The 18,193-nt window shown below is 40.3% G+C and overlaps 1 protein-coding gene and 2 pseudogenes across 1 annotated transcript; all 3 read right to left on the bottom strand.

Annotated features, from left to right (window-relative positions):
* On the bottom strand, positions 1-2,441 carry LOC109157607 (annotated as a pseudogene).
* Positions 2,442-2,597: 156 nt separating this feature from the next.
* On the bottom strand, positions 2,598-8,190 carry LOC109157606 (annotated as a pseudogene).
* Positions 8,191-10,051: 1,861 nt separating this feature from the next.
* Positions 10,052-17,272, bottom strand: LOC109157605. The gene is made up of 5 exons (XM_019305458.1): positions 17,091-17,272; positions 16,070-16,995; positions 14,758-15,975; positions 13,323-14,675; positions 10,052-10,455 (listed from the first exon to the last, which is right to left on the bottom strand). Exons 1-5 carry the CDS (start codon positions 17,270-17,272, stop codon positions 10,052-10,054), a joined length of 4,083 nt encoding a protein of 1,360 aa, XP_019161003.1.
* Positions 17,273-18,193: the final 921 nt, after the last annotated feature.

Genomic DNA, 18,193 nt, shown 5'->3' with positions numbered 1-18,193 from the left:
TCAGTCCCGTTTACTTAAAATCTCCAACATTCCATAACAGAAAAGGGTGAAGAAAATGAAAAGGTATGAGCACAGAGGAAACCATTTCCACCCACATTGCAGTACTTGAGCAAAGGTGTCTTCATTAGCTGTTGCAGTAAAGGTTGGAAATAGGTCGGATCCAGAGGAGGTACCGCTAGTTCCTGCCTCATCAAAGCGGAATTTAGATTGTTGCAGTGTTTGAGCAAAGGCTTGGTATTTGCTTATAATAGCATCACTCACACTCCAACGACAACCATACTTCATTGATTCCATAATCTCTGCAACTTCATCATCGGGCTTCTCCCTTTCAATATCCTGCAACAAGATAGAATGGAGTTTCCTCACAGAACAACTAACCACTGCTAATCTCTTTCAACCTATCAACACTCTCTTCAACTTGTTCTTATTGAAAACTTGTTAAATAAATGGGAGAAAAAATAATGCCTGAGTTGCAAGCTCAATAACTGTTAAGGCTCTTTCCAACTTATTTAATATTTCAGTCATTGTCTGCCTATCTCAGCAATGGTGCTTCACATAATCTACTGCTAGGTAACCTATGTAGGTGATTGCATCAATCTCGAATGGTGTCGATGGAGGAACTCGAAGGTCTAAAATCCTAGCAATATTATCTTGTTGTATGTACGGAGAAACATAACTCACCACATTCCTTGCCTCCCCGTCTTCACTATTATGAATGGCTTTCTTTCCCAATAGCAGCACAAGGAGTACTACTCCAAAACTATACACATCGCTCCTGGTAGTTAATACTTGCATCATATAATACTCTAGATCCAAGTACCCCATCGTACCCGCTGCTTGTAATGAAAGGTGAGACCTATCATCTTGAGGTCCCATTAAGGACAACCCAAAAGTCGGACACCTTTGCAGTCCAAGTGTTGTCCAGCATTATGTTGGATGATTTGATGTTGCGGTGGATGACTTGCGGCACAGCATACTCGTGGAGGTACTCAATCCCTCGGGCTGAATCTAAGGCGACGCGAATCCGTGCGGTTCACGACATGAGATGTGAGCTTTCAAGCCTATGGAATTGATCATGAAGTGTGCCATTTTACATGTACTAAAAAACAAGCAATCTCTCATTGTTATTCTCAAAATAGCCCAATAGCCTCACTAGGTTCTTGTGATAGATCCTTGACAAAAACTCAAGCTCATTGAGGAAGGCATTGTCCTTGTCCTCCTGCCGGTATCTTATGCTGCCACCAAATTGCGCCCTCTTGATGGCCACTCTCCACCCATCTTCCAATGTCGCAAGGTACACTGGCCAAAAACTACCTTTACCAATTCTATGCTCCCCAGAAAAATCATTTGTCAGTTGTTGCAACACTTGTAAAGAAAACTCTTCTAAAATCCTAGCATTTACCATACTTACCAATTGGCTGGGCCTTTCTTCCAAGACCGCCTCTTCTTCTTCCTCCTCTAACCAACAGGGAAAATGGATTCTTGAGCCTCCTGTAAAGGTGCAGTACCTAGGAAATAGGAAACATATAAGGGCTAATACAACTATCAAAGAAATAGTGCATCCCAATGACTGCGTTTTCCACTGGCCGGAGATGGTGGCGGTTGTGAAGGTGTATTCTGAGAAGGAGTTCCAAGAATACACGGTGCACATATTTTTTCATTTTGGCCGCAACCATAGAAAGATATGTTACTGCAAAGACAAGAATTATGCACAGCCCAGGAACTACTTTGTCGAAAACCTTAAGATTAAAATCCAAATGGGCATTTCCCCAACAATACAACATTGCATTTTCCTCTAGCACTCCGCAAAACATTGTTTCTCTTTCCGCCAATGCCAAGAAGTGCCTGCCCTCCAACCCTCGAGGGATGCTAAAATCATTTTCTGCCCAACAAACTACGGTTCTGTTAGACCGTCTTATGGCGCATCCCCTGTGCTATCACCAGGCAAGACCCACAAATTCTCCCTCCGGCTTTTCTTCGGCCATATCTCCCCAGCAATCCAACCGCCCCTTCTGCGAAATAGCGCACGCGTAGCGCGAACCTGCGGCCAAATCATCGTAAGTCCCGTTGGGGACATGATCGGTGATATTTGAATCACTCCCCAGGCACTGGACTATGCTTAAATCGCGCAACGCACAAACAAAATCTTGACCAAATGGGAGATTCGTGGTGAGGGAAATCTGGTTGGACTGGCGAAACTCTGGCCGTTGCAAGCATTGAAGGCCCCCGGAATTCTCTACAATTCCTCAAATGTGCGAATTCCCGGAACCAAGATCAGCCAATTTCAGGCCGTTGTAGATTCTCTTGTACGCCATCTCAGCCCCGTATACTGAAAATCTCCAACATTACATAACGGAAAAGGGTTAAGAAAATGAAAAGGTATAAGCACAGAGGAAACCATTTCCACCCACATTGCAGTATTTGAGCAAAGGTGTATTCATTAACTGTTGCAGTAGAGGTTAGAAATAGGTCGGATCCAGAGGAGGTACCGTTAGTTCCTGCCTCAGAAAAGCGGAATTTAGATTGTTGCAGTGTTTGAGAAAAGGCTTGGTATTTTCTTATACTAGCATCACTCACACTCCAACGACGACCATACTTCATTGATTCCTTAATCTTTGCAACTTCATCATCGGGCTTCTCCCTTTCAATATCCTGCAACAAGATAGACTGGAGTTTCCTCACATAACAACTAACCACTGCTAATCTCTTTCAACATATCAACACTCTCTTCAACTTGTTCTTATTGAAAATTTTTTAAATCAATGGGAGAAAAAATAATACCTGAGTTGCAAGCTCATCACTATTAAGGTTCTTTCCAACTTATTTAAGATTTTAGTCATTGTCGGTCTATCTCTGCAATGTTGCTTCACATAATCTACTTCTAGGTAACCTATGTAGGTGATTGAATCAATCTCGAATGGTGTCGAAGGAGGAACTCGACGGTCTAAAATCCTAGCAATATTATCTTGCTGCATGTACGGAACAGCGTAATTCACCACATTCCTTGCCTCCCCGTCTTCACTGTTATGAATGGATTTCTTTCCCAATAGCAGCACGAGGAGTACTACTCCAAAACTGTACACATCGCTCTTGGAAGTTTATACTTGCATCATATAATACTCTGGATCCAAGTACCCCCATCGTACCCGCTGCTTGTAATGAAAGGTGAAACCTATCATCTTGAGGTCCCATTAAGGACAACCCAAAGACGGACACCGTTGCAGTCCAAGTGTTGTCCAACAGTATGCTGGATTACTTGATGTCGTGGTGGATAACGTGCGGCACAGCACACTCGTGGAGGTACTCAATCCCTCGGGCTGCAACTAAGGCGACGCGAATCCGTGCGGTCCACGACATGAGCTGTGATCTTTCAAGCCTATGGAATTTATCATGAAGTGTGCCATTTTCCATGTACTGAAAAACAAGAAATTTCTCATTGTTATCCACACAATAGCCCAATATCCACACTAGGTTCTTGTTATGCAGCCTTGACAAAAACTCAAGCTCATTGAGGAAGGCACAATCATTGTCCTCCTGCCGGTATCTTATGCCACCGCCAAACTCAGCCCTCTTGATGGCCACTCTCTGCCGATCTTCCAATGTCGCATGGTACACTGACCCAAAACTACCTTTACCAATTCTATGCTCCTCAGAAAAATTATTTGTCACCTGTTGCAACACTTGTAAAGAAAACTCTTCTAAAATCCCAGCATTTACCATACTTACCAATTGGCTGGGCCTTTCTTCCAATACCGCCTCTGCTTCTTCCTCGTCCAACCAGCAGGGAAAATAGATTCAAGAGCCTCCTGTAATGGTGCAGTACCTATGAAATAGGTAACATATAAGGGTTAATACAACTATCAAAGAAACAATACATCCCAATGACTGCGTTTTCCACTGGCCGGAGACGGTGGCGATTGTGAAGGTGTATTCTGAGTAGGAGTTCCAAGAATACACGGCGCACATATTTTTTCATTTTGGCCGCAACCGTAGAAATGTATATTACTTCAACGACAAGAACTTGAGCACAGCCCATGAACTACTTTGTCGAAAACCTTAAGATTAAAATCCAAATAGGCATTTCCCTAACAATAAAACATTGCATTCTCCTCTATCACTCCGCAAAACATTGTTTCTCTTTCCGCCAATGCCAAGAAATGCCTGCTCTCCAACCCTCGAGGGATTTTAAAATCATTTTCTCCCCAACAAACTACGGTTCTGTCAGACCGTCTTATGGCGCATCACCTGTGCTCTCCCTAGGCAAGACCCACAAATTCGCCCTCCAGCTTTTCTTCGGCCATATCTCCCCAGCAATTCAACCGCCCCTTATGCGAAATAGCGCACGCGTAGCGCGAACCTGTGACCAAATCATCGTAAGTCCCGTTGGGGGCATAATCGGTGACATTTGAATCACTCCCCAGGCACTGAACTTTGCCTGAATCGCGTAACCCACAAACAAAATCTTGACCCAATGCGAGATTCGTGGTGAGGGAAATTTGGTTGGACTGGCGAAACTCCGGCCATTGCAAGCACTGAAGGCCCCCGAAATTCTCCACAATTCCACAAATGTGGGAATTCCCGGAACCAAGATCAGCAAATTTTGGGCCGTTGTAGATTCTCTTGTACGCCATTTCAATCCCGTTTACTGAAAATCTCTAACATTCCATAACGGAAAAGGGTGAAGAAAATGAAAAGGCATGAGCACAGAGGAAACCATTTCCACCCACATTGCCATATTTGAGCAAAGGTGTCTTCAATAGCTGTTGCAGTAGAGGTTGGAAATAGGTCGGATCGAGAGGAGGTACCGCTAGTTCCTGCCTCAGCAAAGCGGAATTTAGATTGTTGCAGTGTTTGAGCAAAGGCTAGGTATTTGCTTATACTAGCATCACTCACACTCCAACGACGACCATACTTCATTGATTCCTTAATCTCTACAACTTCATCATCGGGCTTCTCCCTTTCAATATCCTGCAACAAGATAGAATGGAGTTTCTTCACATAACAACTATCCACTGCTAATCTCTTTCACCTATCAACACTCTCTTCAACTTGTTCTTATTGAAAACTTGTTAAATCAATGGGAGAAAAAATAATACCTGAGTTTCAAGTTCATCAACTGTTAAGGCTCTTTCCAACTTATTTAAGATTTCAGTCATTGTCGGCCTATTTCTGCAATGTTGCTTCACATAGTCTACAGCTAGGTAACCTATGTAGGTGATTGCATCAATCTCGAATGGTGTCGAAGGAGGAACTCGACGGTCTAAAATCCTAGCAATATTATCTTTCTGTATGTACTGAACAACGTAATTCACCACATTCCTTGCCTCCCCGTCTTCACTGTTATGAATGGCTTTCTTTCCCAATAGCAGCACGAGGAGTACTACTCCAAAACTGTACACATCGCTCTTGGTAGTTAATACTTGCATCATATAATACTCTGGATCGAAGTACCCCATCGTACCCGCTTCTTGTAATGAAAGGTGAGACCTATCATCTTGAGATCCCATTAAGGACAACCCAAAGTTGAACACCTTTGCAGTCCAAGCGTTGTCCAGCAATATGTTGGATGACTTGATATCGCGGTGGATGACTTGCAGCACAGCGTACTCGTGGAGGTACTCAATCCCTCGGGCTGCATCTAAGGCGACGCGAATCCGTGCGGTCCACGACATGAGCTGTGAGCTTTCAAGCATATGGAATTGATCAAGAAGTGTGCCATTTTCCATGTACTCCAAAACAAGCAATCTATCATTGTTATCCACACAATAGCCCAATAGCCTCACTAGGATCTTGTGATGGAGCCTTGACAAAAACTCAAGCTCATTGAGTAAGGCACTGTCCTTGTCCTCCTGCCGGTATCTTATGCCGCCGCCAAACTCAACCCTCTTGATGGCCACTCTCCGCCCATCTTCCAATGTCGCATGGTACACTGACCTAAAACTACCTTCACTAATTCTATGCTCCTCAGAAAAATTATTTGTCACTTGTTGCAACACTTGTAAAGAAAACTCTTCTAAAATCCCAGCATTTACCATACTTACCAATTGGCTGGGCCTATCTTCCAAGACCGCCTCTGCGTCTTCCTCGTCTAACCTGCAGGGAAAATGGATTCTTGACCCTCCTGTAATGGTGCAGTACCGAGGAAATAGGTGACATATAAGGGCTAATACAACTATCAAAGAAACAGTGCATCCCAATGACTGCGTTTTCCACTGGCCGGAGACAGTGGCGGTTGTGAAGGTGTATTCTGCATAGGAGTTCCAAGAACACACGGCGCACATATTTTTTCATTTAGGCCGCAACCGTAGAAAGGTATATTACTGCAAAGACAAGAACTTGTGCATAGCCCAGGAACTACTTTGCCGAAAACCTGAAGATTTAAATCCAAAAGCGCATTTCCCCAACAATACAACATTGCATTCTCCTCTAGCACTCCGCAAAACATTGTTTCTCTTTCCGCCAATGCCAAGAAATGCCTGCCCTCCAACCCTCAAGGGATGCTAAAATCATTTTCTCCCCAACAAACTACGGTTCTGTTAGACCGTCTTATGGCGCATCCCCTGTGCTTTCCCAAGGCAAGACCCACAAATTCGCCCTCCGGCTTTTCTTCGGCCATATCCCCAGCAATCTAACCGCCCCTTCTACAAAATAGCCCACGCTTAGCGCGAACCTGCGACCAAATCATCATAAGTCCCGTTAGGGGCATGATCGGTGACATTTAAATCACTCCCCAGGCACTGAACTTTGCCTGAATCGCGCAACCCGCAAACAAAATCTTGACCCAATGCGAGATTCGTGGTGAGGGAAATCTGGTTGGACTGGCGAAAATCCGGCCATTGCAAGCACTGAAGGCCCCCGGAATTCTCCACAATTCCACAAATGTGAGAATTCCCGAAACCAAGATCAGCCAATTTCGGGCCGTTGTAGATTCTCTTGTACGCCATCTCAGTCCCGTTTACTGAAAATCTCCAACATTCCATAACGGAAAAGGGTGAAGAAAATGAAAAGGTATGAGCACAGAAGAAACCATTTCCACCCACATTGCAGTATATAAGCAAAGGTGTCTTCATTAGCTGTTGCAGTAGAGGTTGGTAATAGGTCAGATCCAGAGGAGGTACCGCTAGTTCCTGACTCAGCAAAGCGGATTTTAGATTGTTGCAGTGGTTGAGCAAAGGCTTGGTATTTGCTTATACTAGCATCACTCACACTCCAACGACGACCATACTTCATTGATTCCTTAATCTCTGCAACTTCATCATCGGGGTTCTCCCTTTCAATATCCTACAACAAGATAGAATGGAGTTTCCTCACATACCAACTAACCACTGCTAATCTCTTTCAACCTATCAACACTCTCTTCAACTTGTTCTTATTGAAGACTTGTTAAATCAATGTGAGAAGAAATAATACCTGAGTTGCAAGCTGATCAACTGTTAAGGCTCTTTCCAACTTATTTAAGATTTCATCATTGTCGGCCTATCTCTGCAATGTTGCTTCACATAATCTACTTCTAGGAAACCTATGTAGGTGATTGCATCAATCTCGAATGGTGTCGAAGGCGGTACTCGATGGTCTAAAATCCTAGCAATATTATCTTACTGTATGTACAGAACAACATAATTCACCACATTCCTTGCCGAGGAGTACTACTCCAAAACATAGCTCGAGGAGTACTACTCCAAAAATGTACACATCGGTCTTGGTAGTTAATACTTGCATCATATAATACTCTGGATCCAAGTACCCCATCGTACCCGCTGTTTGTAATGAAAGGTGAGACCTATCATCTTGAGGTCCCATTAAGGACAACCCAAAGTCGGACACCTTTGCAGTCCAAGTGTTGTCCAGCAATATGTTGGATGACTTGATGTCGCGGTGGATAACTTGCGGCACAGCATACTCGTGGAGGTACTCAATCCCTCGGGCTGCATTTAAGGCGACGCGAATCAGTACGGTCCACGACATGAGTTGTGAGCTCTCAAGCCTATGGAATTGATCATGAAGTGTGCCATTTTCCATGTACTCAAAAACAAGCAATCTCTCATTGTTATCCTCACAATAGCCCAATAGCCTCACTAGGTTCTTGTGATGGAGCCTTGACAAAAACTCAAGCTCATTGAGTATGGCTTTGTCCTTGTCCTCCTGCCGGAATGTCGCCGCCAAACTCAGCCCTCTTGATACACGGCGCATCCCAATGACTGCGTTTTCCACTGGCCGGAGACGGTGGCGGTTGTGAAGGTGTATTCTGAGTAGGAGTTCCAAGAATACACGGCGCACATATTTTTTTATTTTGGCCACAATCGTAGAAAGGTATATTACTGCAAAGACAAGAACTTGTGCACAGCCCAGGAACTACTTTGTCAAAAACCTTATGATTAAAATCCAAAAGCGCATTTACCAATAATACAACATTGCATTCTGACAAACATATTTTTACACTTTAATTTATATAGGTTTTTATAATATATTTATATTTATTGTTTGTTATTATATTTTATTTGTAATGTTTTTAGAGCTCAAGAGTTAAGTAGTTAAAATAAATGTTTTACATTAATTTTGGGCTTAGTATTGGGTTTTATGTTTATTTGCTTTTCAAGGGCCCATTTCCTTAATTACTTAGTGAATTCAAAGCCCAAGACATAAGTCTTAAACTTTAATAATTAAAAAAAAAAAAAAGAGAATTTTTGTTTGTTGTTATGTTCCTAAGCAGCACGTACAATACGAAGGCAACGGCAGAAAGTCTCGTTGACCAATTCATGCGACAGCGTGCGGCATCTCCTGCGGAAGACTTCGTCGCTTGGTGGAGAGAAATTAGGAAAATGAGTGGTAGAAAATAGCCTAGGTCCATTTTGGAAAGTTATAAATAGTGGAAGATTTCTATTCTAAAACGTTCATTCTTCCCCTCTCGATTATTCTGTAAAGCTGTTATCAATGTCCATTCATTGCTAATTTCTTTAGCTTGGTTTAGTGAATCGAAGCCCCGGAATTGATTGTGCTGTAAGATTATTTATTTATTTTTATTATATAATTTTTATGCATTTGGGTATTAAATATTCTTCTAAGTTATTTGAATAGTTGTATTATTTAATTGCTAGGGAGGCCTACTAGTTATTTACTTGATATAATTATTTGCTATATTAGATAATGTTGTGCTACAAATTGTTCTAATATTCAGTATCAACTGGGTTAATTATTGACGGCTTAGTGATAATTGGACTCGGGTAGAATATTTTCCTAAGTTAAATGCAACCGCTTGTGCTTGTGTTATTTAGTTTGTCGGTTTTCCTAGTTCCTATTGCTGCTATTAAATTAAATCTATAGCGTTTGTCTTAGGTTATTTAGTAGTTAGGGGTAATTAAACCGCGTGTGCGTTAGTTACCTATAACTAAGGGAAAACGGAAATGAAATAATTTCACGACAAATATTCAATTGCATATTAATTACTTTACTAATCAATGATCAGTGTTAAATTCCGGTGGTGGATCTTTACTAACCAAGATTTTCTATTATAAGTGCTTTCAATATATTAGTTTCATTGCTTTATTCGATTTATTTAATCTCTTGTTTATTTAAATTATCTTTTACTTAATCTTTATTTTCGTTATTTTCCAAACTCCCCATTATTTCCTTGAGCACAAAAGTTAAACTAGTTACTCCTCGTGGGATCGATCCTTACTCCCGCTACTATGTTTGTAAGGTTTTAATTTGAGAGCCTACGACAGCTCGCCACATTCTCCTCTAGTACTCCGCAAAACATTGTTTCTCTTTCCGCCAATGCCAAGAAATGCCTGCCCTCCAACCCTCGAGGGATGCTAAAATCATTTTCTCCCTAACAAACTACGGTTCTGTTAGACCGTCTTATGGCGCATCCCATGTGCTCTCCCAAGGCAAGACCCACAATTTCTCTCTCCGGCTTTTCTTCGGTCATATCTCCCTAGCAATCCAACCGCCCCTTCTGCAAAATAGCGCACGCGTAGCGCGAACCTGCGGCCAAATCATCGTAAGTCTCGTTGGGGGCATGATCGGTGACATTTGAATCACTCTCCAGGCACTAAATTTTGCCTGAATCGCGCAACCCTAAAACAAAATCTTGACCCAATGCGAGATTCGTGGTGAGGGAAATCTGGTTGGACTGGCGAAACTCCGGCCATTGCAAGCACTGAAGGCCCCCGGAATTCTCCACCATTCTACAAATGTGGGAATTCCCGGAACCAAGATCAGCCAATTTCAGGCCGTTGTAGATTCTCTTGTACGCCATCTCAGTCCCGTTTACTGAAAATCTCCAACATTCCATAACGGAAAAGGGTGAAGAAAATGAAAAGGTACAGCACAGAGGAAACCATTTCCACCCATAAGCCCAGAGTAAGAAACAGAGGTGTTTAGAGGAATCCGAACACTCCCCGCCAGAAAGCTCGTGCAATTGAGGGATGGAGAACCCAGCGGGCGAGAATGATCCTGCACCAATGAACATATGAGCAGCGTTTGGTTTCCGGCTTGAGAAATTGCGACTGTGGAAAGGGGGCGAACATAAGGGAGCAAACAAAGGGCTGACAGAGAGTATAATAAGAAAGGGAACATGATTTAGGGAAGAAGAGCCATGGAAATTCTCTCATAGTCATACGAAACAGAGGCATTACTGGAGGTGGAGAGAGATTAATAAATGTTGTGATGATGATTTGATAAAAAAAGGGAGTCTGGTCTGGGAGAGAATCAAAACAATGCTTATCGGAACTGGGAACGATGAAGTGTGTGAGGATGACTCGGCTCCTTTTTTTTTTTTTAGACTTAAAAATTATAAATTATTTAATACTTTAATAATTAATACTAAAATATTAAATATTAACCTTAACAAATCTAAAATTTGAACAAGTTAAAAAATGTTTTTTATTAATTTGGAGGGGGGAACCCAAAAATACACATGGGGACTTAGAAAGCATTATTTACAGTCCTCCAGTGAGAGAAACCAACGCTATCATCCTCTAGAATTCCTAATATATCTGTTAGGAATAATTGTAATATAGTTTTGATGAGCCAAAATTGTATTTTTAGAATTCCCCATATTTTATTTTGAGTCTAGTGTACAAACTTAAAAATAGACCTGAACCAAATATCCTACGAAATTCAAAGGCAAATAGAACCTCTCAGAATGTTAGTACTTAAGGATTTATTTGCAGTATTTGTACAAAGAGGTCATAATAGCTTGATGGATAAAGTATTATTGTGTTTTGGCAAGGATCTATGTTCGAATCTCTATGACATCTATTTTGCTCAGTGATGGTCAAAAGTTGAAGTCAAGATTGGAGGTTTGACAAGCAAGTCTAAGGTCAGAATTGAAGTTTGAAGAGCAGAAATGTTGTACACTAACTCAGGCAGAAACAGTATAAATACGTTATCAACACAAATATAACCAATAGGTTCACACGGTGCATTGGCAAGAAACTTGAAATGCATTGCGAATGTACATGGTTCGAATCTTGTTCATAGCACTTATTTTGTTGCTGACACTTGGAGATTGCATGCTGTTTTTAGACCACACGTGGAAGTGAAGATGGACTACAAAAGATGAGCTGCAATAAATGCAAGTCAGAAGCATTTATTGAGAAGAAACAATTCAAAAAAAGGATGAACTACATTTCTCACATCAGCTTTCCCTTGCTCATTTCGAAAGAAAGAACAAGCAGAGGATACTCTCTCTCACAATGGAAGCAAGCCAGAGGATTCGGTCGAAAGAACAAGCAAGAGAGTTTGCTTGGAATTATTTATTTGAAGATTTTTGTCGGAAGCAAATCTCACACAAGTCAAAAGTATTTATGAAGAAGAAGCAATATTAAAATAGATGGCCACACTTCTCATCCTCTCTATCAGGCTGCTAACAAGCAAGAGAGTTTTTGCTGGAATTTATTTTGAAGATCTCAACATGAAGATCTTGTCAGAAGCTATTAATATCAAGACAAAAGATGAAGATTTAATTCTGAAGAATTTCATCCGCTTACAAGCCGCAATATATGACTTTTAATTTGAAGATTACACAGATGAAGTTTTTCAAATAAATCTGACAAAGCTATTCTCCACCGAAAGCTGCTGCATTTAATTACTTCAGAGCAAGTTGAAAATTGGAGCATCGCAAATCAGATGGACAGCTAGGATTGAAGAAGCTACAACGGCTATATGGCCTTTGTTGGCTATAAATACGGGCAAGGATTGAAGACTTGAAGTAGAGACAATACACAATACCGAGAGCAATATTTGAAATATCCAGTTCATTATATTCTTGAGCTATCTGCGTAGAAATCTTCTAAGTCCTTAGAAGAGAAATTTGTTTTCTCTAAATCTTTTCTTTACTGTGTGTAGAAAGAGGGTTAAGTGTAGCTGTGTGCAAAACACTAACCTGTTGAGTGTAGCTGTGTGCGAGACACTCGTGAGTGTAGCTGTGTGCAAAACAATCGTGGTTGCTAAGTGTAGCTGTGTGCAAGACACTTAGTTGGCGTAGGAGTATAGCTGTGTGTGAAGTACTCGTGGAGGAGTGTAGCTGTGTGCGAGACACTCGGGGTTGGGTGTAGCTGTGTGCAAAACACTCAAAGAAGTGCCTGTGTAGCACTTATTCACTATTGTAACTGTGTGTGGAAAATAGTGAATTTTCTCCTAGACGTGAAAGGAGAAAAGTGGAGTAGGGGGATTACGCCACCTCCGAACCACTCTAAATTGTCTCTCTCATTTACTTACTGCTTTCATATATTATTGCTTTATTTATCACTGTGAACTAACCCAATTTATATTTGCTATTCATCATCTGGGTTCACTACTTCTACGTATGCATGCAATATAGTTCATATCTAATATAATTTCTTATATCTGCATTTATTATTTCCCACGTACAAGTTCTTGCTAAAGTTGACTATTATAATATATACTAGTAATTCCACCCGTGCGTTGCACGGCAATATATGTAAAACATCTAATATAAATAAATTTCTTAAAAATATATATATACTTCTGCAAAACATATAGTATGTATTAAACATTATTGAATACTTCTTTATATACGACATTTGTAGTCGTATTTTTTGATTGTACATTTTCGTCTGAGATCAGTATTTTTAATCCGTTAGGATTACTAACTCTTGACAATGCTACGTACATTTGACCATGATTAAAAACCGGCCTCTTCAAAAACAAACCCACATTGGATAGTGTCTGGCCCTGGCTTTTATTTATTGTCATGGCATATGACAACATTAGCGGAAATTGCTTTCTTTGGAATTTAAAAGGCAATCTTGGATCCGAAGGTGTTAAGGACATCCTTGGAATTAAGACCTTCGTACCAGCACTTGATCCGGAGAGTATTTTAGCTTCTAAAACATGATCCGCTAACTTTGAAATAATCATCCTTGTACCATTGCACAACCCCAGTGAGTGATCAATATTTCTTAACAGCATCACTGGCGAGCCAACTTTGAGAGTCAATGAGTGATTTGGAACTCCCGAACATCGTAATCCATTTAAAAACTCCGGTGTGTGCAGGTCCGCCAGCATGTCAACATTAGAATCAGATTTGCATACGGAGTCACAACTGACATAGGTCCTTCCTTCAGCATTGTTATAGTCATTCATGTATTCGTTGACTGTATCTACAACATCCAAAGTCGGTGCAAGTATGGCACGATCTTTTAAGTACTCATTATCTCTGTGGCCACTGCGAAACAACGGGAAAGTGCTATCAACAATGGTAGCAATAGGATCCTCTCCACAACTGAGCAAAAATTGTTCAGGAATCTGTATCTCAGATTCTCCATCCATTGAATCACCAATGGTTCCATCACCTATATTAGCAATCCACTTGGCAAAATCAGCAATCTCTTGAACTTCACTATCCGATCTCAAAGATCTAAGCCTTAGGTTTTTTGTTAACCTAAAAACTTTACAGCTTCTCCAAAGATAGGATGAATTTATAGTTGCTCGCACAATATCTTGTCTGGTGCCCTTTGGAATGACTGGTAAAATTTGTCTGAAATCTCCACCTAACACCACTGTTTTTCCACCAAATGACATATCGAAGCTGTTATGATTTTTGACACGCATTATATCTCTCATAGTTCGGTCCAACGCTTCAAAACAGAATTTATGCATCATTGGAGCCTCATCCCAAATGACCAGCCTACTTTGCACGATCAATTGTGCTAAAGGACTGTTTTGGCTGATATTGCAGGTTGAATCTTCATTAACAGCGATCGGAATGGCAAACCTTGAATGTGCAGTCCTACCACCTGGTAATAGAAGGGAAGCTATGCCACTTGATGCAACATTCAGTACTATCTCTCCCTTTGACCTTATAGCAGAAGATAATGCTCTCCACAAGAATGTTTTACCCGTTCCACCATATCCATAAACAAAAAATAGTCCTCCAAGATTATTCTCAGCATCTTTCAAAACATTGTCATATATTTTTCTTTGCTCTTCAGTTAGTTTATCCACTAAAGCATCATTCTCTTCCTTCATTGCAGTAGTATCATATGCCAATTCCTCCTGTATCAACCGATTGGTTGTTCTGCAGTGATTAACTAAATCGGGTATCGGCATCCCCTGAAAGTCTTTCAAACTTTTTCCCATAGCTGAAAGCATTATTTCAATCTCCGTAAGTGCAAAATTCTTCTTCTCATCTTCAGATATAATCCAATCTGTGACAATATTATTTACACTACGTTTAAAACTTTTATTGTAAAATAGAACTATAAGAGTAAGAATGGAATAATTTAATACCTGATTTTCCCAATTGTTCTCTAATCTTGAATTGTGCATCATCTGACAAATGAATCCACGCAGCCTCCCAAACCACCTCTGGTTTTGCTATTGAGTTAGTCATCAAGAGAGTGACAAATAATCTTCTAAGATTCACAGCTGTGGCCCAATGACTTGCTTCTTCTATAGCATAAACATACTCCCTGTCATCATCTACTAATCCTCTTGCACAACACGCATCCCTAAAAGAATCATATTGGACGCCATCCACTGTTTTTATATCTAAATAACTTGTCGGACCTTTGACCTTATTCAACAGACACCTTAAATAAAAGATTTCCCCTGATCCAGGAGGCACATAGAAAACTCTACCTATAGAGAATCCTCTTTTTCTGGGCTGCCATTTTCGAATATCTTTCTTCCAGACAAACTTTGTTGGCATTTCAGCATATGTCAACTTTCTTGCTTCTGGGAAGTTTTTATTTGCCTCGAACCATTCTAGGAACATGCTTTGCAAGATTGTTGGCCGACTGAGTATGTTATCAACGGGGTCATCATCTGCGAAAACAACACTTTGTTGGTTCGGCAAGTGAAAGCTTAATCTTTCCACTGATGGTGTCCTAAACTGTATATCAAAACCGAACAACCGCCACGATGCTTCACACGGAGATATGTACCTACAATCATAGTACATACTAATTTCATCCAGAACTTGTGCACCATCTTGATCATTGCTGGTTCTGTAAAACTCTGCTGTTACCCTGTCATGACCCTTGTTCACGTACTTGAATAGGTATTTGATTGAACGGGACTGATTACACCATTCGACATTAATATGAGCCCTATACTTTAACAACAAATGCCTATTGTGTGGTACCACGTACCTATTATCCAAGTCAATCCCATTGCGCGTCACAGACCGACCATTGTCTCTTCTCCGATATATAGGATAGCCATCCTCATCAAAAGTTGAGCAATTAACAAACTTTTTGGGAAAATGTTTAGTACATTTACCATTTGCCATACAGGGAGAACTCAATCTGGCTTTCCCACAAGGTCCATGCATCATAAACTCCTCAACTGCTCTGAAGTATTCTGCGTCAGCTTCTTGATCAGGCAGCTCAGCGGAAATAATGTTGTCCAAATTGTCAACAGTATGATATCCATTGACTTTATCAAGAAACAGCAGAATATGAGCATGCGGCAGACCTCTTTTTTGGAATTCTATGGTATATATAACTGGAAAAAAAAAAAAAAAACATTACGTTTGGCAAAAAACTTCTAACAATTATCTATAGGAACTGTTTTAAATATTGGCATTTAATTTACGTACCTCCCATCACTGGCCCAAATAACTTGTTCTTCCGACAATCTGAGATTAGAGCATCCAATTTCATTTTGAATAATCTACATATTATGTCAGGACGATCTTCAGCTTTTAACTTTCGATCCTTCAAGAAGCGTTGTATCTCGGGCCATTTCGGGTTGCAGGTGAATGTGATAAACAGATCTGGATATCCAACCAATCTACATATAGCCATAGCGTCCTGATAATTTTGAATCATGTATCTAGCACCCCTTGTAAAACTTGAAGGCAATATTATCCTCTTTCCTTGAGTAGTGGGGTCAACTTCACCGCGTGTTAATGCATCATTCAAGCAATTATACGATTCACACCTCAAACTTTTTTGATGTGTCCTTATATAGATTAACCTTCCTGACTCAACCATTGTATAGGCATCTACCAAAAATTGTTGGAATAACCTCTTTGAATGCAATAAAGTAGATACCTCAGATAACCTTGTCTGTATACGGTATGCAAAATATTCTCGAGGACTTATCCTTTGACGGCCAGCACTTGTGTTTCCTTTTAATGTAGAGAAGGGAATGTCTTCCCTGTATCCGTCCTCACCATACGGAAAGAGTAAAGGGTATTGCATTGGGAGGTATGCTGGATTCAACTCACTAATTCGTTGCAACAGGCCGCTCTTGGTTTCGACCATAATGTCACGTTCTCCAATATTTGTATCAATGTCACCCACAATTAAGGCTGCAACTTCCGAAACCTGCGACAAATTGTATGTTCTTGCATCCTTTGATCTCTTCCCAAGCAATTTAATTTTTACCTCGGCCAGCGGATTATTTTGCAGCTCAGATCGTGCCATGCGGAATGACTTGACTAAGACATTACTGGTATCCAAAACTTGTTGAATATCATTCACAATCTCAACATGGATGCCATTTTGGTCACCATTTTGCCTAGCATACGACCAAAAATATTAGAAGTTGCTAAAAAGTAATTTGGATACAAATATTGTAGAACTTATATATAGAAGTAAATAACAGGTACGTACCTCACAGCATTGATACGATTACTAAGTTCATTATTAGTATCATATATATACAACTGTGCAAAATGTGGTTTTCTCCCGTCCACCGGCAGGAGACTACCAATGTAATGGAAGTTCTGGCCATTGATCCGAAAAATGGGTGGACCACCGTTCTTGTTCACGCTCCGATCTATTTTACCACCCATGGAGGTGAAGCAAAACATGCTATTGTATGTTCTAATATTTTGTAGGAATTGCTTGCTTTTTTCTCCTTCTCCAAAAAACAAATTGTAAATTGCATTGGGTGGCCTCATGGTTGGTGGCAATTTGATCTTACCACTGTTGCAACACATTGAATATTTTGGCGTGCCGTAAACAACTGTTTTGTTGATCCGCTCTTCGTACCAAAATAGAGCTCCACAATGTTGACAGGTATTATTTGCATCCCCAAGATCTTTGTATTCAACTAAATGGATACATTAGTTAGTTAAATAATAATGTACAATTAAATAAATTTTTAATTCACACAAGCTATCAAATAATAAATTAATTACCATTAGCAATCTGTTGTATAGGTTGCTTTGCAATTCCCACCAATCCTTCAAAAATAAGAAAAAAAAAATTCATTTAAACAACTAACCACATACAATTGCCTCTTAAGATTTCAAAGCACATTTTTACAGATGTTTGTGGATATTGAACTTACCACAACTATATTCCTCTTGCACCGGAGTTATGCGATTAGTAGTGCAAACTTGCTCAAAATCTTGAAACAAATCGCGATTGACCTCATTATCTTGACTATGGTCTTTTCCATCATTCATGAGTGAGCTCTTTATGCATTGTCTTGTACCTAATTTATTTAAAGAATAAGTAAGAGTCCTGTCACCTAAAAATAAACATTACAAAGTTAAAACGAAAGGGAAAATACATACTGTTTGATATATCCTGTAGAGGTGACCGTCTGACATCCGACCTAGTCACTATACCTTTTATCACAAATTCAATATATATCGATTTGTCAATAATGATATTAGAGTTTTGATACGAAAACAATAACATTATGTATATGCATAAGATTAACTAACCGGTCAATGTAGGTGTTGTTGTACTTGATAAATAGGGAG

The sequence above is a fragment of the Ipomoea nil genome, unplaced genomic scaffold (genome assembly GCF_001879475.1).
Source record: "Ipomoea nil cultivar Tokyo-kokei standard unplaced genomic scaffold, Asagao_1.1 scaffold2791, whole genome shotgun sequence".
Lineage (NCBI taxonomy): Eukaryota > Viridiplantae > Streptophyta > Magnoliopsida > Solanales > Convolvulaceae > Ipomoea > Ipomoea nil.
Note: the sequence above shows the minus strand (reverse complement) of the source record. Positions and strands in the feature narration are given on the sequence as shown.

What these genes read in the sequence shown, in the direction of transcription:
- LOC109157605 (XM_019305458.1), bottom strand. Translation starts at nt 17,272, where the DNA reads ATGGGTGGTAAAATAGATCGGAGCGTGAACAAGAACGGTGGTCCACCC. An exon ending in AATCGTATCAATGCTGTGAG is followed by an intron (nt 16,996 to 17,090) that starts GTACGTACCTGT and finishes GTCGTATGCTAG; the next exon opens with GCAAAATGGTGACCAAAATG. An exon ending in ACTCTCCGGATCAAGTGCTG is followed by an intron (nt 10,456 to 13,322) that starts GTACGAAGGTCT and finishes TCATTGGTGCAG; the next exon opens with GATCATTCTCGCCCGCTGGG.